At 44.8% G+C, this 22749-nt stretch overlaps 1 protein-coding gene and 1 pseudogene across 1 annotated transcript; one reads left to right on the top strand and one right to left on the bottom strand.

Moving 5' to 3' along the window:
* Positions 1-1991: 1991 nt before the first annotated feature.
* Positions 1992-17214, bottom strand: LOC135523371 (epoxide hydrolase 1-like). The gene is made up of 9 exons (XM_064950001.1): positions 17136-17214; positions 15840-16065; positions 14134-14314; positions 13707-13916; positions 9580-9709; positions 8821-9044; positions 6349-6457; positions 5016-5141; positions 1992-3590 (listed from the first exon to the last, which is right to left on the bottom strand). The coding sequence occupies exons 1-9, from the start codon at positions 17207-17209 to the stop codon at positions 3383-3385; spliced, it is 1488 nt and encodes a 495-aa protein (XP_064806073.1). The 5' UTR covers positions 17210-17214; the 3' UTR covers positions 1992-3382.
* Positions 17215-20959: 3745 nt separating this feature from the next.
* Positions 20960-21915, top strand: LOC135524883 (MAD2L1-binding protein-like; annotated as a pseudogene).
* The last annotated feature ends 834 nt before the right edge of the window (positions 21916-22749 follow it).

Raw genomic sequence — 22749 nt, 5'->3', positions numbered from 1 at the left:
GTGGAGCAATGGGAAACGATGCTTCGAGGGTGACTGTTGATGTGTGCAGAGGGTCTAAAGTTATACTAGCAGCAGAGTACTTTACGTGGATAAATAGGGCGTATTTAATCAAACCATTGAGTAAGAGTATATTCTTCGCCTATAGATGTGGTTAAGACTAAAGAGGTCAATGGAACGGCAGCCAGTCGGGATAGAAGGTCGGCGGATTGGCGGCGGACGTTCAAACAAAGTGGATATTCGTCAAATCATGATGACAGTTGTCTGGAACAGCTGGTGCTCTCCTGCAGCTTTTAGTTTTCATGCATGAACCCAGCCCGCCACAGGAGTCACTACAGTGCAATGGGACAAGGACATCCCGGCTGGGCAAACCCTCCCCTAACCTGGACGACGCTGGGACAATTGTGCGCTGCCTCATCGGTCTCGGGTCGCTGCCAGCTCCGGCACAGCCTGGGATTGAACCCGTAGTAATGTAGTAAAGCTTCCAGCTTGGCGATGCAGTGCCTTAGACCACTGCGCCACTCGGGAAGCCCCCACAAATTGATTTGAACAAACAATTGGTCGTCCCCCCCCCAAATGCGTTCCTCCTTTGAATTTCTAAATCCTGTTGTGGCCCTCGAGCCAAAAAGTTTGCCCACCCCTGATCTATCAGATGATTTTATCCATATATCCTTCATCTTTAGACAGCACCTGCCAGGTGATCACCGAGACCAGCTGTTGTTGGAAATTATAGTTGAAATGATTCATTATGTATACATTTAAATTAGAACCATTAATTTTAATACTATTATGTTGTGGTATGAAATGTATGAGTTTTTGGTTAAACTAGGACTGCAAATGTAGGTAAAACGAATGAATTGTCTGTACCTTGCGGGTTTAAGGGAGAAGGAGGGTATATCTCTTTAGACAGATAAGAATGTTTTTTATGTTCCATTAGTGGAGAAGAGTATATCTTTTAGACAGATTGGAACGTTTGCTTTATGAGGGGAGTAGGAGACAATCTCCAGACCTGAAGACACTGCGCTAGTGTGTGGATCTGAGAGAGTGTGAGAACTGATGATGTCATTTTTATCTTCTCTTTAAAATGTAATGTTCTTTGTATTTTGGGCCAGTACTCTCTTGAATTAAATGCTGTTACCTGACTTTTAAGACCAGGGCTCTGTCCATTCTTATAAAAATATTGGGTCTTACAAACCCTTCGAATGCATTGTCAGAGTATTTAATTCTGATTGGGAAACAATACAGAGGAATTTAGAATTCCTTCAACACCAGCCCAGACACAACCACCACTGTCCCCTCTATGGCCACCTCAAAGCAGGCTGAGGCTGACGATGCAGAGATGATGAAGAGGGTAAATGAGGTAGTGTTTACAGGCTCAGTCCCCAAGGAGGGCTGCTGCCACTTCGTCAGTGAGATATTGAAGTGTATCCTCTACCAGAGACACCAGTTACCTCTGACATATGACCAGCTGGAGTACCCTCAAAGGAGACAGCCAGCTGCCATGCAGGTGAGTGCTGGGCAGTGTGCTTCTTCCGTCTCACTTTGTCTTTCCTCCATTCCTTGCTTCGTCTCTCCTCACCTTCTTGAAACACATTGGAGAAGGTCAGAGGGGATGAACCTTGGGAGCCTCCAATACAGTTGAGAAGGGGCGGCAGGGTAGCCTAGTGGTTAGAGCGTTGGACTAGTAACCGAAAGGTTGTGAGTTCAAACCCCCAAGCTGACAAGGTACAAATCTGTCATTCTGCCCTTGAACAGGCAGTTAACCCACTGTTCCCAGGCCATCAATGAAAATAAGAATTTGTTCTTAACTGACTTGCCTGGTTAAATAAAGGTAAAATTAAAATAAAATAAAAAACAGTTGAGAATCGAGGGGACCATTTCAGAAAGAGCACAGCTGCTATAATAGCCCTACTCTTAGCAGTGTTGTATAGGGTCTATGAGTTGCTGTTTGACCCCAGGTCTCTCTCTCACCCCCCCAGAATGAGGAGGTGATGGGTTAGAGGCCCGGTCAGTCCGCCACAGGAGGCCTGGACTGGAGGTGGTGCCAGCGTACCTTCCAAGACCTAGAGAAGGTTCTCTAACAACTGGAGGTGCTCTTCACCCTGGTCCCCCACGTGCTCCTCCTCCTCTGTGAATCCTTCCTCCCCAAGGATCTGTACGAGGTCACACTTGCCGACGGTGACCAGAGCCTCCGCATCTGCCGCACAGGGCCATGGTTCTGGAGGGCAGACTGACTGGCAGGGTTGTGTGGTTTCAGGACCCCCATGGCTATCAAAGGCTTCAGCAAGTGACAATGAAAAGATTCCCAACTACAGCCATAGTATGAGATGACAGGAGGCCATGATCATAACGTTTCTCAGAGTAGGAGTGCTGATCTAGGAGAAAGCTGGTATGATGAACTGAAAGTCATTGACAGCCACCATACTGATCAAATCCTGCCTATTTGCTTGTAAATATCCTTTGCTATTTATTTTAAAATGTGTTCTGTTTTATGACTGCTGCCACATGAATTGCCTCTGAGGACATTAATGTTGTCTGAATCTGAATCACTTATTGGTGGCGTTTTGCTTATCGTTCTTTAGGATAAGTAGCCTATACTGGAGAGATGTGAAGTTTGAGTTCAGTTTCCTCATATGGGAGATTGTTAATGACTACAACCATCAAACTATTGGTTTAAATGATCATTTTAAACTGTGCTGTACGTTCATCTTATCAATGTATTATTAAATTTTATCCTGGCTTTTTGTTCATATGGCCCAGGACAGCAGTAGTATACTATAGCAGTATTTTTGTTATTTTACCTTTTATTTAAATCGGCAAGTCAGTTTAGAACAAATTCTTATTTTCAAAGACGGCCTGGGTACAGTGGGTTAACTGCCTGTTCAGGGGCAGAACGACAGATTTGTACCTTGTCAGCTCAGGGGTTTGAACTCACAACCTTCCAGTTACTAGTCCAACGCTCTAACCACTGGGCTACCACAGGAGCATTGATCACCCTGTCGCATTATTGCAACAAGACAAGAACAGACATCTTTCACAAAGTTTTTTTTGCAATCTGGAAGACATTTGTTATCAATGTCAAGACATCTGTATTAAAGTGCTGATCATTTCATTATTACAGTATTGGTCCATTATGTTGACTGTATAGCCTTAATATTACACCAACACAATCACTGAGCATGATCATATTGCAGTGTTAACATCACTGATTGACCAAGTATTTACCTGATAATCAGACAGTGCTTCTGATTTTTTATCTTAGATTAACATTTAAATGTTTTTAGTGTAAAGCTACAATTCCAAGCTGTAGTGTCATCACGTTCTGCAGTCCTGCTGGTTTTTCTTCCAGGCACTTGGCAGGAGTGGAGTCGACCTAATGTATCCATCAACTCTCCACCTTCTCCACCTTCTTCACAAACTGCAGCAGGTCGTCAGCCAGGAGCTGTGGCTCCTCGAAGGCAGCGAAGTGGCCTCCTCGGGGCATGTAAGAGTAGGAGTAGATGTTCCTGAACCTGTCTCTGGCCCACGACTGGGGCACGTGCCTTACCTCGTTGGGGAACGCCGCCAGACCTGTAGGCACATACACCCCCGTGCTGAGGACACGAGACAGGTTAACAAACACCACATTTACATTTTTAGTCATAAGACAGTTGTCTCACAATCATTGCATTCAACTAAAGTAGGTGGAAAACAACCACCTACAACATCTCATTATTGGGAGCCTGTTATCATAAAACAAAGCAAGAATGATCATGTGTTCAAGTCCCACAAGGATCACATAAAACTACAAAATGTACTATACGTCCCTTGGCATGTATTATAATAGTGTCTTATTGTTTTTTTAGGAACAGCCCGTGTCATATCAAATGGACAGGCCCTGTAGGAACAGCCCATGTCATATTAAACTGGACAGGCCCTGTAGTAACAGCCCATGTCATATTAAACTGGACAGACCCTGTAGGAACGGCCCAGGTCATATTAAACTGGACAGGCCCTGTAGGAACAGCCCGTGTCATATTAAACTGGACAGGCCCTGTAGGAACAGCCCGTGTCATATTAAACTGGACAGGCCCTGTAGGAACAGCCCAGGTCATATTAAAAATGGACAGACCCTGTAGGAACAGCCCATGTCATATTAAACTGGACAGACCCTGAAGGAACAGCCCATGTCATATTAAACTGGACAGACCCTGTAGGAACAGCCCGTGTCATATCAAATGGACAGGCCCTGTAGGAACAGCCCATGTCATATTAAACTGGACAGACCCTGTAGGAACAGCCCATGTCATATTAAACTGGACAGGCCCTGTAGGAACAGCCCAGGTCATATTAAACTGGACAGGCCCTGTAGGAACAGCCCGTGTCATATTAAACTGGACAGGCCCTGTAGGAACAGCCCGTGTCATATTAAACTGGACAGACCCTGTAGGAACAGCCCGTGTCATATCAAATGGACAGGCCCTGTAGGAACAGCCCATGTCATATTAAACTGGACAGACCCTGTAGGAACAGCCCATGTCATATTAAACTGGACAGGCCCTGTAGGAACAGCCCGTGTCATATTAAACTGGACAGGCCCTGTAGGAACAGCCCATGTCATATTAAACTGGACAGACCCTGTAGGAACAGCCCATGTCATATTAAACTGGACAGGCCCTGTAGGAACAGCCCAGGTCATATTAAAGGGACAGACCCTGTAGGAACAGCCCGTGTCATATCAAATGGACAGGCCCTGTAGGAACAGCCTGTGTCATATTAAACTGGACAGACCCTGTAGGAACAGCCCGTGTCATATCAAATGGACAGGCCCTGTAGGAACAGCCTGTGTCATATCAAATGGACAGGCCCTGTAGGAACAGCCTGTGTCATATTAAATGGACAGACCCTGTAGGAACAGCCCGTGTCATATCAAATGGACAGGCCCTGTAGGAACAGCCTGTGTCATATTAAATGGACAGACCCTGTAGGAACAGCCCGTGTCATACTGGAGAACTATGCCACCACACATACAAACTCACTTATTATCCAGTCTGTTGTCAATGTTGGTCTTTAAGTTCTCCTTGTAGAACCTCATGGAGGACACGATGGAGCCGGTGGTCCAGTAGATCATGATGTTGGTCAGCAGGTCGTCCAGGGTGAACTTCCTAGAAGACAGGAACCAGGCTCTCTCAATGAACCAATCAACAGCCCTGGGTTTGGGGCCTCCCGGGTGGCGTAGTGGTTCGGGGCGCTGTACCGCAGCGCCAGCTGTGCCATCAGAGACTCTGGGTTCGCGCCCAGGTTCTGTCGTAACCGGCCGCGACCGGGAGGTCCGTGGGGCGACGCACAATTGGCCTAGCGTCGTCCAGTAGGGATGTCCTTGTCTTATCGCGCACCAGCGACTCCTGTGGCGGGACGGGTGCAGTGCACGCAAACTAAGGTTGCCAGGTACACAATGTTTCCTCCAGCACATTGGTGCGGCTGGGTTCCGGGTTGGATGTGCACTGTGTTAAGAAGCAGTGCGGTAGGGTAGGGTTGTGTATCGGAGGACGCATGACTTTCAACCTTCGTCTCTCCCGAGCCCGTACGGGAGTTGTAGCAATGAGACAAGATAGTAGCTACAAAACAATTGGATACCACGAAAAAGGGGTATAACAAATAAAAAAAAAGGGTTTTATTCATTTTCCAATTCTCTATTGTTTGCACGAGTAAATACAACCCAGGAAGTCCCTGTTTCAGTTTGTCCCATTTGCTGTCATAGGACTGTGAGGCAACATGTGAATAGGACTGTGAATGGATGCTACCACGGCAACATGTGAATAGGACTGTGAATGGATGCTACCACGGCAACATGTGAATAGGACTGTGAATGGATGCTACCAAGGCAACATGTGAATAGGACTGTGAATGGATGCTACCAAGGCAACATGTGAATAGGACTGTGAATGGATGCTATCAAGGCAACATGTGAATTGGACTGTGAATGGATGCTACCACGGCAACATGTGATGCTACCACGGCAACATGTGAATAGGACTGTGAATGGATGCTACCAAGGCAACATGTGAATAGGACTGTGAATGGATGCTACCAAGGCAACATGTGAATAGGACTGAATGGATGCTATCAAGGCAACATGTGAATTGGACTGTGAATGGATGCTACCAAGGCAACATGTTCATGCAAATAGAATAGGTTCATTGTTTTGCTGGGACAAATAAAGTTGTATTGAAAGTTTCCCCTACATTTTTGGCAGATCTGACCATCATTTGATTAAGAGTAATTGATGGGACTGCAATATATTTACCCCCTAAAAAGTATATATTTCTACACTCACAACCCAAAGTAAACCGGCTGAACTGTAGCTTGTACCTCTCCAGCCCCCCATCTTCCAAGTCCCTGTTGTTGAAGTCAGTCCAGGTGGAGAACTTCTCCAGTATGTAAGCAGCCAGGCCTACTGGAGAGTCATTCACTCCACAACCTGCAGGGGGAGACATTTCACAATATGATTAGTACGACAACTACAGCTAAACTATCAGAGGTCTGTGTGTCCTTGCATTTATTTATTTTACCAGGGAGTCATACTGAAACCATGGTCTCTTTTACAGCCCTGAAATATATACAATACACACAAAATACAAACCCCAAAAAGAAAGAAAAACAATAATAAAAAACATTAATCTGTAGTAAGGTCATCACTCAGCTTTCTGAATTGCCCAAAACATAAAATGCCCAAAACATAAAATGTAAGACCATTTTGAAGATGGACCTTATTTGTGGAACAAAAGCTGCATGAGAGCACCAGCTGTTCCAGACGACTGTGATCATGCTCTCCATAGCCGATGTGAGTAGACCTTTAAAAACAGGTCAACATTCACAAGGCCACAGGGCCAGACGGATTAGCAGGACGTGTACTCCGAGCATGTGCTGACCAACTGGCAAGTGTCTAACCTGCCATTTTCAACCTCTCCCTGACAGAGTCTGTAATAACTACACGTTTCAGGCAGATTACCACAGTCCCTGTGCCCAAGAAAGGCCAAGGTAACCTGCATAAATGACTAACGACCCGGAGCACTCAAGATTTGTAGCCATGAAGTGCTTTCAAAGGCTGTTCTTGGCTCACATCAGCACCATCAATCTTTTCAGTCTGCTGAGGGGGAATGGGTGTTGTCGTGCCCTCTTCACAACTGTCTTGGTGTGTTTGGACCATGGTAGTTTGAAGCTCTCAGCCTGCTCCACTGCAGCCCCGTCGATGAGAATGGGGGTGTGGTCAGCCCTCCTTTTCCTGTAGCCACGATTATCTCAGTCGCCTTGATCACATTGACGGAGAGGTTGTTGTCCTGGCACCACACTGCCAGGTGTCTGACCTCCCTATAGACTGTCTCTTCGTTGTCAGTGATCAGGCCTACCGCTGTTGTCATTAGCAAACTTGATGATGGTGTTGGCCGTGCAGTCATGAGTGAACAGGGAGTACAGGAAGGGACTGAGCATGCACCCCTGTGGGGCTCCTGTCTAGGATCAGCATGGGCGATGTATTGTTGCTTATCCTTACCACCTGGGGGCAGCCCATCAGGAGGTCTAGGATCCAGTTGCAGAGGGAGGTGTTTAGTCCCAGGATCCTTAGCTCAGTGATATGCTTTGGGAGCTGTAGTCAATGAATAGCATTCTCACATAGGTGATCCTTTTGTCCAGAAAGTGCAGTGTGGAGTACAATAAAGACTGTCATCTGTGGATCTGTGTGTAAGGTTTCTGGGATAATGGTGTTGATGTGAGCCATGACCAGCCTTTCAAAGCACTTCATGGCTACAGACTTGAGTGCTACGGGTCAATAGTCATTTAGGCAGGTTACCTTGGTGTTCTTGGACACAGGGACTATGGCGGTCTGCTTGAAACATGTTGGTATTACAGACTCGGTCAGGGAGAGGTTGAAAATGTCAGCGCATACTCGGAGTACACGTCCTGATATGTTGACCTGTTTAAAGGGCTTACCCACATCGGCTACTGATAGCGTGATTACAGTCATCCGAAACAGCTAGTGCTCTCATGCATGCTTCAGCGTTGCTTGCCTCGACGCGTGCATAGAAGTCATTAAGTGCGCCTGGTAGGCTCATGTCACCGGGCAACTCGCGGCTGCGCTTCTCTTTGTAGTCCATAATAGTTTGCAAGCCCTTCCACATGCCGGTGTAGTAGAACATTGAGGGCTGTCAAGTAATTTTTTAACCTGTTTACATGCAGCCTAGTCTAGGACAATTGAGGAAAGCCTCTGAATTAGCAGTGAGTGATCAACAGTATCAAAAGCATTTGACATGTCAATGAAGAGAGCAGCACAATGTTGCCTTTCATCCATAAAGAACCACATTTATAACTAGTCATGCAGCAGAGTGCTATGACCTGGTCTAAACCAACTTATTTACATTTTAGAATACATTTCAAAGACACAAAATATCTTAGCGGAGATTTAATCAAGGATTCTAATACTTTAGCTTGGCAAGAAAGTTTAGAAATAAGCCAATAATGATTTAGGGCACAATGGTCACCACCTTCGAAGGTTGGAGTACATGGGCCGTCTTCCAAACCTTGGTGCCAGTACCAGATATAAAACATCAAGTTAAAAATATGGGTTAATGATTCAGCAATCAGGGGGACAGAGAGCTGCAGCAAGTCTGGATCAAGCATATCACCAGGTGTGTGTGGTGGTGTGACGAGTACTACAGACCGATGGTAAAACCTGACCAACAAAGCAGTCCATTCAGTCTCATGCTCAAACAACAAGCCTGGGAGTTGTGGATCATCAAAACGCCAGGTGAAATATCAGGTAAAAAAGTTGTGTGATGACATTCTCACCAGCGGAGTCTGGCTTGGTGCCCTGGATGTGCAGGTAGCCAGTCTCTCTGATGATCTCATAGAAGTTCCTTTCCATGAAACCTACTGAACCAAACAACCTCCTGACATCCTCCCGGGTGAACCCAACCAGCCAGGGCAGGTAGCGGCCAATCAGGATTGAAAACAGGACACCGAACCCCCTCAGTTTGCTAGTTAACATGTTGAGGTGGAGACCCTTCACACACCTACACAGTAGCACAGGAAGAGAAGATATATAACATGTGGTCATCCAACAGAGAAATCTTTCTGCTTGATGGTTACAGTGTTGATGTTCTGAAGACATGTTATTCTGTGTACACTAAATGTCCCCGTGACCTAGCGTTTCCCAAACTCAGTCCTGGGGACCACAAGGGGAACACGTTGTGTTCTTCTTTGCTCTAGCACTACACAGTGAATTCAAAATACTCAATCTCGATGAGTTAAATCAGCTGTGTAGTGCTGTACAGCAAACACCCAAATGTGCACACCTTGGAGTCCCCAAGAGCGAGATCGGGATACACCACCCTAACCCTTCGATATTTGCAGATGTGAAGGGTCTGGTGCTTCCACCATTATTGTTCCCACCTAACAGATCAACAAATCTACATGTTTTGCCCCCTCATGGATTAGACACTGCTGGCAACTCACTCCAGCCAATGGTTACATCAATTATATTCTTTAAAATCCATGAAGGGGCATGTGCAAGTGCACTTATCTAGAAAAGAGGAGAATTGTTCTTACTCTGGCTTCATCTGGGCCATGTTAGTAGTGATGATTGAGCCCCAGTCTCCTCCCTGCAGATAATACTCTGAGAAACCCAGACGCTCCATCAGCTTGTGGAAGACCCTCGCTGCAGCCAGAGAGCTAAACCCTGGAGGGAGGGACACCACAGAAGAGCAGATACTTTATACCACAGAAGACTATAGCCCTTAGTAACTCATCTATTCCTAGTATAGTGAACTAATAGTACCTTTACTATATAGGGCTGGGTTAAAAAGCCAAAAAGATGAATTACCACAATCAGAAAATAACAAAAACAAAACCTTGAATCTCCTTGCTTGATTAATAAAAAAAAAGAAACAGTATTAGTGGGATATTTATTGCTATTCTAGGTTCTACAACTCCTCCAGCCTGTCATGATGGGGTTACTGTAACCTAACCCTGTATTACTGTGGTGTGGAGTTGATAGAACCAGATAGAGATACATAATGAGTCACTTAGCAGAATATATGGAAATGTCCAGCTCAAATTCTTGCAACAAACAAAGTGACAGAACACATTGCCATTTGCAAAAAAACTGGTCTATGCCATCACAGTTCTTTAGAATTGGGGTGTCAAACATACATCCCTCGTCCAATCAGTCCAACGAAGTGGGGGGGGGACAAACTCGATATACTTTAAAATGACTAAAACCAAATCACAACTGTGTAGAAATGATCATGGATCCACACTGAACAAAAACATAACACAAAATGCAAGAATTTAAGATTTTACTGAGTTACAGTTCATGAAAGAGAAATCAGTTAGTTTAAATAAAGTCACTAAGCCCTGCTATATGGAATTCACACGGCTGGGAACACAGATATGCATATGTTGGTCGCGTAAACCTTTAAAAATATATTTAAGTCTCTCTCTCATAAATGATGCATTACGGTTGAACCAAAAGTTAGTTCATTCACCGTCGTTCAGCACCTCTAAACTAAGTATTTCTCTTGGTGTGTGCCAACTCACGCTTTTTATTGGTCACAAATAACTTTACAAAAATAAATGTAGGGACACATCTCCTTCAAAGGGGGGCACACTCTCGACCAAACTGCTACAGACCGATATCTATAGGTCTTCGAAAGCCAAGTCAACAAACAGATTACCGACCATTTCAAATCTCACCATACCCTCTCTGCTATGCAATCTGGTTTCAGAGCTGGTCATGAGTGCACCTCAGCCACGCTCAAGGTCCTAAACGATATCTTAACCGCATCGATAAGAACCATTACTGTGCAGCCGTATTCATTGATCTGGCCAAGGCCTTCGACACGGTCAATCACCACATCCTCATCGGCAGACTCGACAGCGTTGGTTTCTCAAATGATTGCCTCGCCTGGTTCATAAACTACTTCTCTGATAGAGTTCAGTGTGTCAAATCGGAGGGCATATTGTCCGGACCTCTGGCAGTCTCTATGGGGGTGCCACAGGGTTCAATTCTTGGACCGACTCTCTTCTCTGTATACATCAATGATGTCACTCTTGCTGCTGGTGAGTCGCTGATCCACCTCTACGCAGACGACACCATTATGTATACTTCTGGCCCTTCTTTGGACACTGTGTTAACTAACCTTCAGGCAAGCTTCAATGCCATACAACTCTCCTTCCGTGGCCTCCAATTGCTCTTAAATACAAGTAAAACTAAATGCATGCTCTTCAACCGATCGCTGCCTGCACCTGCCCGCCTGTCCAACATCACTACTCTGGACGGCTCTGACTTAGAATACGTGGACAACTACAAATACCTAGGTGTCTGGCTAGACTGTAAACTCTCCTTCCAGACCCACATCAAACATATCCAATCCAAAGTTAAACCTAGAATTGGCTTCCTATTTCGCAACAAAGCATCCTTCACTCATGCTGCCAAACATACCCTTGTAAATCTGACCATACTACCAATCCTTGACTTCGGCGATGTCATTTACAAAATAGCCTTCAATACCCTACTCAACAAATTGGATGCAGTCTATCACAGTGCCATCCGTTTTGTCACCAAAAGCCCCATATACTACCCACCATTGCGACCTGTACGCTCTCGTTGGCTGGCCCTCGCTTCATACTCGTCGCCAAACCCACTGGCTCCATGTCATCTGCAAGACCCTGCTAGGTAAAGTCCCCCCCTTATCTCAGCTCGCTGGTCACCATAGCATCTCCCACCTGTAGCACACGCTCTAGCAGGTATATCTCTCTAGTCACCCCCAAAACCAATTCTTTCTTTGGCCGCCTCTCCTTCCAGTTCTCTGCTGCCAATGACTGGAACGAACTACAAAAAATCTCAAACTGGAAACACTTATCTCCCTCACTAGCTTTAAGCACCAGCTGTCAGAGCAGCTCACAGATTACTGCACCTGTACATAGCCCAACTATATTTTAGCCCAAACAACTACCTCTTTCCCTACTGTATTTATTTATTTTGCTCCTTTGCACCCCATTATTTTTATTTCTACTTGGCACATTCTTCCACTGCAAATCTACCATTCCAGTGTTTTACTTGCAATATTGTATTTACTTTGCCACCATGGCCTTTTTTTGCCTTTACCTCCCTTATCTCACCTCATTTGCTCACATCGTATATAGACTTGTTGATACTGTATTATTGACTGTATGTTTGTTTTACTCCATGTGTAACTGTGTTGTTGTATGTGTCAAAATGCTTTGCTTTATCTTGGCCAGGTAGTAATTGTAAATGAGAACTTGTTCTCAACATGCCTACCTGGTTAAATAAAGGTGAAATAAAAATTAATTTAATAAAATAAAAAAAGAGTTGATCAGGCTGTTGATTGGAATGTTGTCCAACTCCTCTTCAATGACTGTACAAAGTACTGGATATTGGTGGCAACTGGAACATGCTGTTGTACACGTCAACCCAGAGCATCACAAACATGCTGATAGGTCTGGTGAGTATGCAGGCTATGGAAGAACTGGGACATTTTCAGCTTGCAGAAATTGCGTATAGATCCTTGAGACATGGGGCCGTGCATTATCATACTGAAACATGTGGTGATGGTGGAGGAGGAATGGCACGACAATGGGCTTCAGGATCTCATCAAATGTTGTCCGCAGCTCATGACTGACCGTACCCCCACCATGGGGTATTCCGTTCACAACGTTGACATTAGCAGACCGCTCGCCAACACGACACCATGCAGCTGTCTGCCATCTGCCTGGGAACAGTTGAAACCTGGATTAATCCATTTAGAGCACACTTCTCCAGCGTGCCAGTGGCCATCGAAGATGAGCATTTGCTCTCTGAAGTCAGTTACGAAGCCGAACTGCAGTCAGATCAAGACCCTGGGGACGACGGGCAGATGAGCTTCCTGAGATGTTTCTGGCAGTTTGTGCAGAAATTCTTCAGTTGTGGAAATCCACAGTTTATTCAGCTGTCCGGGTGGCTGGTCTCAGACAATCCCGCAGGTGAAAAAGCCGGTTGTGGAGGTCCTGGGCTGGCATGGTTACAGGTGGTCTGTGGTTGTGAGGCAGGTTGGATGTACCGCCAGATTCTCTAAAACAATGTTGGAGGCAGCTTATGGTAGAGAAATGAACATTCAATTCTCTGGCAACAGCTCTGGTGGCCATTCCTGGTTGACAATCCTGCAGCAAACATGCCAATTACACACACCCTCACAACATGAGGCATCTGTGTCATTGAGTTGTGTGACAATACTGTACATTTTAGAGTGGCCTTCTATTGTCCTCAGAACAAGGTGCACCTGTGTAATGATCATGCTGTTTAATCAGTAAGTTGATATGCCACAGGGATGTAAAGTAATTTGTGGACAACACTCAGAAAAAAGCTTTTTGTGCGTATGAAAAATGCCTGGGTAATTTTATTTCAGCTCATGAAACATGGGACCAACCCTTTGCATGTTGCATTCAGATGTTTGTTCAGTGTACATTTGTACACTTTCTTGACTGTGTCCAGCTCACTAATATTCACCTAAATGAAAGCGAGGCTGTCAGTTATTGACGGCGAGTATATATATAAATATATAACACCTTTTCAGTGCAGCCGTTTGGACCTCGAAGACCGAATGAGGCCCCTGCGGCAGAATGAGTTTGACACCCCTGCTTTAAAGAATGCTTATGCCACATAAGCGAGTCCTCACCTTGCTTATGAGGGGCCTCGGAGAAGCCATATCCTGGGATGGAGGGGCAGATGACTTCGAAAGCCAGACTGTCCAGCGAGTTGGTGAGTAAGGGCAGGATCCTATAGAACTCATAGACAGAGCCAGGCCAGCCATGCACCAGCATTAGAGGCAACACCCTCTGGCCCTCACGGTGAGGTGGACGCACATGGATGAAGTGTACATCCAATCCTGAAGGAAGAGGAGTCAGGGGTTAGAGGACGGGGAGCAGTGGGTAAAACATTGGGGTACCTTGTTATAAGCATGTATGAGCCTTTTATAAAAGGTCTTATTCTTTATATCAACATTTAAACTGACTTTAATGATTATGTCTGACAAATGCCACACAGAGTGAGAGACAGAAACTGCCGCTATAAAGATCATGATGTGATCATCAAGGCCTACTAACCCTCGATATTGGTTTTGAATTGAGGATACTTGTTGAGTATTGCAATCTGCTTCTTCCAGTTAAATTGATGCCTCCAGTGGGAGACCACCTTCTTCAGGTAGGTAGAGTTGAAGCCGTACTGGAAGCCTGTGTCCTCCAGTTGTTCAGTGTACCGGGTCCTTTCAATACGGTCATACAAGTCCTGTAGAGGAGGATGATGATGGAGGAGGAGGAAGACCTGTGTTAGGCCTGTTGTGGTCACAAAGGTACATGTTCCCTTGATTTACACATGAAATTAAAAGATACTCAACCATAACTCACTGGGCACACCACGTCATTTCAACATGGATAATATTTAGATGAGACGATCAATGAGATTACAACCTTATACTCCCCCACTCAAAAAGATAAAAGTTAATTGAATTTCCAATGTGTTTTCACTACACTGTCAACCATATAAAAGTACAACCAAATTCCAATGGAAAAACAATGTCTGATTTTTGGTTTAATTGTTACCGAAATGTATATTACTGCAAATTGGGAAGACAATGTCAGATATTTTGTTTATTCATACAACAGATTAATGTATTATCACAGTGCTTCATCTGATAGAACCAAATGACCAAGATTGCAGTTGAGGATCACTGTTCTCCATGCTCCCCGTCCAGCAGGGGGTACTGTTGCATCAAGGCCCAGCCAAACAGACTCCAAAACAACTTCTATCTGCTGGCCATGACACTATCAAACAGCTAACAAATACTGTTCTCCCTCCCCCACAGACTATCCACACGGGCTCTGTCCATCCACACGGGCTCTGTCCATCCACACGGGCTCTGTCCATCCACACGGGCTCTGTCCATCCACACGGGCTCTGTCCATCCACACGGGCTCTGTCCATCCACACGGGCTCTGTCCATCCACACGGGCTCTGTCCATCCACACGGGCTCTGTCCATCCACACGGGCTCTGTCCATCCACACGGACTCTAAACGCTCAGACAATTTACACTGCTGCTAAAATCATCATTGATTAAATGTATTAGTCTGTTGAACGGCTGTTGATTATTGATTGCCACTACCATCTATTGATCCTGTTTACATGTATATATTAGTATCTATTGATCCTGCTACTTGTCACTATTACTCACGATTATCGTCTCATCGATGATGTATGAGATAAAGTACGGTCCCATTTCATTTGCTCTGTTACACCTTCCCTTTGGAATGACTTTAATAGCGACAGTGAATCTATTTCATTTTTAACTGGAGATCTCACAACAATCCTTCTCACGATAGAACATTTGTAATAGTCTGTGATAAATATAATGGCTGGGCTTGGATAATACCCCGGATGGGACACCAAAGGGTAGCTGTTGATACATCAATTCTCCAACAGGAGGTGCTGTCCAGCCTATTGTTTTTTTCCCCGACAGTGTATAGAAATGATGATCTGACATTGTTCTAAATATACAAATTAAACATTTTATACAATTGCCTGTTGAAATGTGGTTATCATGATGTCATAATCCTGTGGTTGAAATTTCACCCTCAAACAACAGTTTACTTCTTTCCAATCTAAATGTATTTTACACATAGATTCCATGTCACAATATGTTGGCAAATTAAGTTAAAACAAAGTGGATTGAACCAGTTAGTGCCCAGAAACTGACAGTAAGACTTGCAGCAACTATGAACTTGATATAAAGTTGCACCCCCTTATTATCCTACCTGTATCTCTTCATCGGAAGTCTGGACCTGAAAGGGGAAAACCTTCTCATCCTCTGACTGAGGCTTCTCTCCTGCCCCCCACCACCCATCCCCTATTGGAATGCGCTTTGTCTTCGTGCCTTGATACACCCAGTAATAGCAGGTCAGCAGCCCGCCCACGGCCACCGCAGACCCGGCGACCAAGAGCTGCTGCTGCTGGGTAGGATCCAGGCTGGAGAGGGCCTGTCTGGAATACAACACACAAACAACCAGGACATTTAAAAAAGGTTAGTGTCACAAACCAGGTTTCAACCATTCTATGCGCGTAAAGTACATATTAAAACAACATGACAGGCCTGATGAAAACAGAACATTTGTAGGTAAACTTTCTAAATGTCGACAAAACACGCTAGACAAGGTGCGATCTTTTTGTCTGTAAAATTAATTATGCGAGAAATGTCAGTGGAAATGCTTTTATGCGCAAATATTTATGTAATAGCCAACATAATCAAAGTAAATTTGGAATCAAGTAATGCCATGTCGTTTGGTCCGTCCACTACTACTCGTTGGGAAAGCATGCAGTTTATTAGGCTAGCGATTCAATCAATTATGATGAAAGTGCAAGGTGATGAACTTGATGCCTTGTTGCAATATACTAAATAGGGTCTCATTCTGGTGATATGATCATCAATGCTTGGCTGCCGTTTGACAAATAAACATTTCGCTCTTTTGGCCATAATCTCACCATGTAAGCAAATTAGTTGTTTTTTTTTCATCTAGGCTACCGTTTTTTTACATGTGGTAATGGAAAATATATTTCACAACTTTTTAAATAGTGTAGATTATCATAACATGCTTGCATGTAGTCAAATAAAACGGACATTAGGCGAACTATTAGAATGTTTGTACCAAGAAAATGTCGGAGCGATTTCTGCATGTGCACCTTTAAAAACGACATGCCTCCAAACCCAGATTTCTCTATCCCAACTATGCTACCTGTTTATACAAATGGGAGTTAGCATTTGCGGTCACTCATTCTAAACCTGAAAGGGGATGATTTCGAAATGTTATTCAGCGAAAACAGCCAAACATATCCAAATTGAACAATGGTAACCAAATTGTGGGCCTGTTACAATACATCGATCATGATTTGACGAATATCCACTTTGTTGAACGTGCGCCAACCCGCAGTCCTTCTTATCCCGACTGTCTGCGTTCCCTTGACCTCTTTAGTCTTATCACATCTATAGGCGATGAATATACTCTTATGCAGTAGTTTGATTAATTACGCCCTATTTAAACACTTAAAGTACTCACTTCAGAACTTCAATTGTCTGCATGGTTACTAAAGAGTCCTGCAGTTCCAAAGTGCGCTCCTGACTGAAGGTCATTGATTGAAGTCTGGACGTTTGTCGCGTTCACATCAACTGTGAACTCGGACTTCAGTGCTTTCACGACAACTGGGATCTTGGGACAAACGAGCTCCAAATGGGAAAAATATTTTTTAAAGGTGATCCAACTCGGAATTCGGGACCTCACGCATCTTTCTAGAGCTCAGAAGTTCCGGCTTGAAGATCACTGACTTGTTTTGACCTTGTTTTATTCCGACTCAGTTGTCACGAAAGCACACTTTAACTTAACTATTGACATATGTCCGCAGTGATAAATACAATTAATTTCTCAGGTTTGTATCAATAACTTGAGGCCATTGACAGCCTATATAACAAGTTCAGAAGTCAATTCACGAATATAGCCTTGCCCCATGTAAGACTCATTCCAAGGAGGGCAGAGTTTCTGCGGAGTTTTTCCGCTCCACCCTTGTGCTTGATGAATTACGGTCACTAATTAGTAAGGATCTCTCCTCACCTGGTTGCCAATGTCTTAATTGGAAGAATAAACCCAAACTCGCTGACTCTCGGCCCTCAGGGGAATGAGTTTGACAGCATTCAGGGCACTAACATCGATGGAACAGTAGTGGAGAGAGTAGCAAGTTAAGTTCCTCGGCATACACATCACAAACTGAATTGGTCCACTCACACAGACAGCATCGTGAAGGCGCAGCAACGCCTCTTCAACCTCAGGAGGCTGAAGAAATTCGGCTTGTCACCAAAAGCACTCACAAACTTCTACAGATGCACAATCGAGAGCATCCTGGCGGGCTGTATCACCGCCTGGTACGGCAACTGCTCCGCCCTCAACCGTAAGGCTCTCCAGAGGGTAGTGAGGTCTGCACAACGCATCACCGGGGGCAAACTACCTGCCCTCCAGGACACCTACACCACCCGATGTTACAGGAAGGCCATAAAGATCATCAAGGACATCTACCACCCGAGCCACTGCCTGTTCACCCCGCTATCATCCAGAAGGCGAGGTCAGTACAGGTGCATCAAAGCTGGGACCGAGAGACTGAAAAACAGCTTCTATCTCAAGGCCAGACTGTTAAACAGCCACCACTAACATTGAGTGGCTGCTGCCAACACACTGACACTGACTCTACTCCAGCCACTTTAATAATGGGAATTGATGGGAAATGTAAATATATCACTAGCCACTTTAAACAATGCTACCTTGTTACTTACCCTACATTATTCATCTCATATGCATAGGTATATATACTGTACTCTATATCATCGACTGCATCCTTATGTAATACATGGATCTCTAGCCACTAACTATGCCACTTTGTTTACATACTCATCTCATATGTATATACTGTACTCGATACCATCTACTGTATCTTGCCTATGCTGCTCTGTACCATCACTTATTCATAAATCTTTATGTACATATTCTTTATCCCCTTACACTGTGTATAAGACAGTAGTTTAGGAATTGTTAGTTAGATTACTTGTTGGTTATTACTGCATTGTCGGAACTAGAAGCACAAGCATTTCGCTACACTCGCATTAACATCTGCTAACCATGTGTATGTGACAAATAAAATTTGATTTGATAACCACCCAGTTTATAATACTGGCGGGTTATATCCTTCCTGTTTGGCCCTGTCCGGGGGTGTCCTCGGGTGGGGCCACAGTGTCTCCTGACCCCTCCTGTCTCAGCCTTCAGTATTTATGCTGCAGTAGTTTATGTGTCGGGGGGCTGGGGTCAGTTTGTTATATCTGGAGTACTTCTCCTGTCCAATTCGGTGTCCTGTGTGAATCTAAGTGTGCGTTCTCTAATTCTCTCCTTCTCTCTCGGAGGACCTGAGCCCTAGGACCATGCCCCAGGACTACTTGACATGATGACTCCTTGCTGTCCCCAGTCCACCTGGCCGTGCTGCTGCTCCAGTTTCAACTGTTCTGCCTTATTATTATTCGACCATGCTGGTCATTTATGAACATTTGAACATCTTGGCCATGTTCTGTTATAATCTCTACCCGGCACAGCCAGAAGAGGACTGGCCACCCACATAGCCTGGTTCCTCTCTAGGTTTCTTCCTAGGTTTTGGCTTTTCTAGGGAGTTTTCCTAGCCACCGTGCTTCTACACCTGCATTGCTTGCTGTTTGGGGTTTTAGGCTGGGTTTCTGTACAGCACTTTGAGATATCAGCTGATGTACGAAGGGCTATATAAATAAATTTGATTTGATTTGATTTGATAATACTGCATAAATAGCCAACACCTTTTTAATAGTCCCTTCTGACCTATTTAGAGGTTGTGATAGACAACCTCTGAATGCATGAGCCTTCTTAACATTGGTCTGTCCTGTAATCATTGGGCGAGTGACTGAACATTTAACTATTTCTCACAAACTGGGTCCATTAAGATTTATCGAGCAACAAAATTAAACACATGTGAATGTAACCAAACAGATTTTATTTAGTTCAACTGTTGCATAGTGCTTCAAACAAAGTGGATATTCGTCAAATCATGATGACAGTTGTCTGGAACAGCTGGTACTCTCCTGCAGCTTTTAGTTTTCATGCACCTTATTTGTGGAACTGTGTTTTATGTTTTGGTGCATGTAGGGGGGGGGGGTATCCGGGGGGTAGGCACTTTAATGCCTGCCAGGTACTTTAATCCGGCCCACGAGACTCAAAAATAACCGTGGCGTCCTCCGAAACATGACCCAGCCAAGCTTCTTGACACAATGCCCACTTAACCTGGAAGCCAGCCAAAGTGTCAGAGGAGAACCCCCCCTACACCTTGTCAGCATGAACCCAGCCCGCCACAGGAGTCACTACAGTGCAATGGGACAAGGACATCCCGGCTGGGCAAACCCTCCCCTAACCTGGACGACGCTGGGGCCAATTGTGCGCTGCCTCATCGGTCTCGCGGTCGCTGCCAGCTCCGGCACAGCCTGGGATTGAACCCGTAGTAATGTAGTAATGCTTCCAGCTTGGCGATGCAGTGCCTTAGACCACTGCGCCACTCGGGAAGCCCCCACAAATTGATTTGAACAAACAATTGGTCCCCCCCCAAATGCATTCCTCCTTTGAATTTCTAAATCCTGTTGTGGCCCTCGAGCCAAAAAGTTTGCCCACCCCTGATCTATCAGATGATTTTATCCATATATCCTTCATCTTTAGACAGCACCTGCCAGGTGATCACCGAGACCAGCTGTTGGTGGAAATGATAGTTGAAATTATTAATTATGTATACATTTAAATTAGAACCATTAATTTTAATACTATTATGTTGTGGTATGAAATGTATGAGTTTTTGGTTAAACTAGGACTGAAAATGTAGGTAAAACGAATGAATTGTCTGTACCTTGTGGGTTTAAGGGAGAAGGAGGGTATATCTCTTTAGACAGATAAGAATGTTTTTTATGTTCCATTAGTGGAAAAGATATCTTTTAGACAGATTGGAACGTTTGCTTTATGAGGGGAGTAGGAGACAATCTCCAGACCTGAAGACACTGCGCTATTGTGTGGATCGGAGAGAGTGTGAGAACTGATGACGTCATTTTTATCTTCTCTTTAAAATGTAATGTTCTTTGTATTTTGGGCCAGTATTCTCTTGAATTAAATGCTGTTACCTGACTTTTAAGACCAGGGCTCTGTCCATTCTTATAAAAATATTGGGTCTTACAAACCCTTCAAATGCATTGACAGAGTATTTAATTCTGATTGGGAAACAATACAGAGGAATTTAGAATTCCTTCAACACCAGCCCAGACACAACCACCACTGTCCCCTCTATGGCCACCTCAAAGCAGGCTGAGGCTGACGATGCAGAGATGATGAAGAGGGTAAATGAGGTAGTGTTTCCAGGCTCAGTCCCCAAGGAGGGCTGCTGCCACTTCGTCAGTGAGATACTGAAGTGTATCCTCTACCAGAGACACCAGTTACCTCTGACATATGACCAGCTGGAGTACCCTCAAAGGAGACACTGCTGGGCAGTGTGCTTCTTCCGTCTCACTTTGTCTTTCCTCCATTCCTTGCTTCGTCTCTCCTCACCTTCTTGAAACACATTGGAGAAGGTCAGAGGGGATGAACCTTGGGAGCCTCCAATACAGTTGAGAAGGAGATGAGAATCGAGGGGACCATTTCAGAAAGAGCACAGCTGCTATAATAGCCCTACTCCTAGCAGTGTTGTATAGGGTCTATGAGTTGCTGTTTGACCCCAGGTCTCTCTCTCATCCTCCCCCCCAGAATGAGGAGGTGATGGGTTAGAGGCCCGGTCAGTCCGCCACAGGAGGCCTGGACTGGAGGTGGTGCCAGCGTACCTTCCAAGACCTTGAGGAGGTTCTCTAACAACTGGAGGTGCTCTTCACCCTGGTCCCCCACGTGCTCCTCCTCCTCTGTGAATCCTTCCTCCCCAAGGATCTGTACGAGCTCAACATGGAAGGTCACACTTGCCGAAGGTGACCAGAGCCTCCGCATCTGCCTTATGTCGCTCTTCCGAACGCTCATTGTGGCCGACCTGTTGTCTGACGCTAAACCTGTCCGGCACAGGGCCATGGTTCTGGCCCATAGGGACTGTGGGGTGGTTCCGACCCAAACTGGATGTTAAGGTCCCCACGCGGGTGAAGAGACACGTTAGTGCTCCGTCTTGTGTCTCTAGGTCTGGGCCCTCTCTGGGAGGAGGGCAGACTGACTGGCAGGGTTGTGTGGTTTCAGGACCCCCATGGCTATCAAAGGCTTCAGCAAGTGACAATGAAAAGATTCCCAACTACAGCCATAGTATGAGATGACAGGAGGCCATGATCATAACGTTTCTCAGAGTAGGAGTGCTGATCTAGGAGAAAGCTGGGATGATGAACTGAAAGTCATTGACAGCCACCATACTGATCAAATCCTGCCTATTTGCTTGTAAATATCCTTTGCTATTTATTTTAAAATGTGATCTGTTTCATGACTGCTGCCACATGAATTGCCTCTGAGGACATTAAGGTTGTCTGAATCTGAATCACTTGTCGGTGGCGTTTTGCTTATCCTTCTTTAGGATAAGTAGCCTATACTGGAGAGATGTGAAGTTTGAGTTCAGTTTCCTCATATGGGGGATTGTTAATGACTACAACCATCAAACTATTAGTTTAATAAATGATCATTTTAAACTGTGGTGTCTGTCTCTGTCTCTGTCTCTGTCTCTCTCTGTCTGTCTCTCTCTCTGTCTCTCTCTCTCTCTGTCTTTGTCTCTCTCTCTGTAACCCTGAGCCCAGTCCAGGGACTATGTATCTATAGAGGTTCATATGAATGACTGGCATCACCTCTACAGAATGATTGAAATGGATATGTTGTCTGGTGTAGTCTCCTAAGTTACTTTGTGACCTGTATACCTACTTGTCATCTGGTTGAAACTGTATAATGTCTCGTCTTGGTTTTCTATTGCTTCAAATGTTTCTGACTCCATCTTTCTGAAATATACAGTACTGTATGTCAGTCTAAACTGGATCACTAAACTACATGGTTCATTTGAATTATACACATTTTGCAACATACAAAGGTTTAAATTTTGTGTTCAACATCTTGTGAGTTATTGACTTGT

The sequence above is a fragment of the Oncorhynchus masou genome, chromosome 31 (genome assembly GCF_036934945.1).
Source record: "Oncorhynchus masou masou isolate Uvic2021 chromosome 31, UVic_Omas_1.1, whole genome shotgun sequence".
Classification (NCBI taxonomy): Eukaryota; Metazoa; Chordata; class Actinopteri; order Salmoniformes; family Salmonidae; genus Oncorhynchus; species Oncorhynchus masou.
This window is presented reverse-complemented; position numbering and strand designations above follow the sequence as displayed.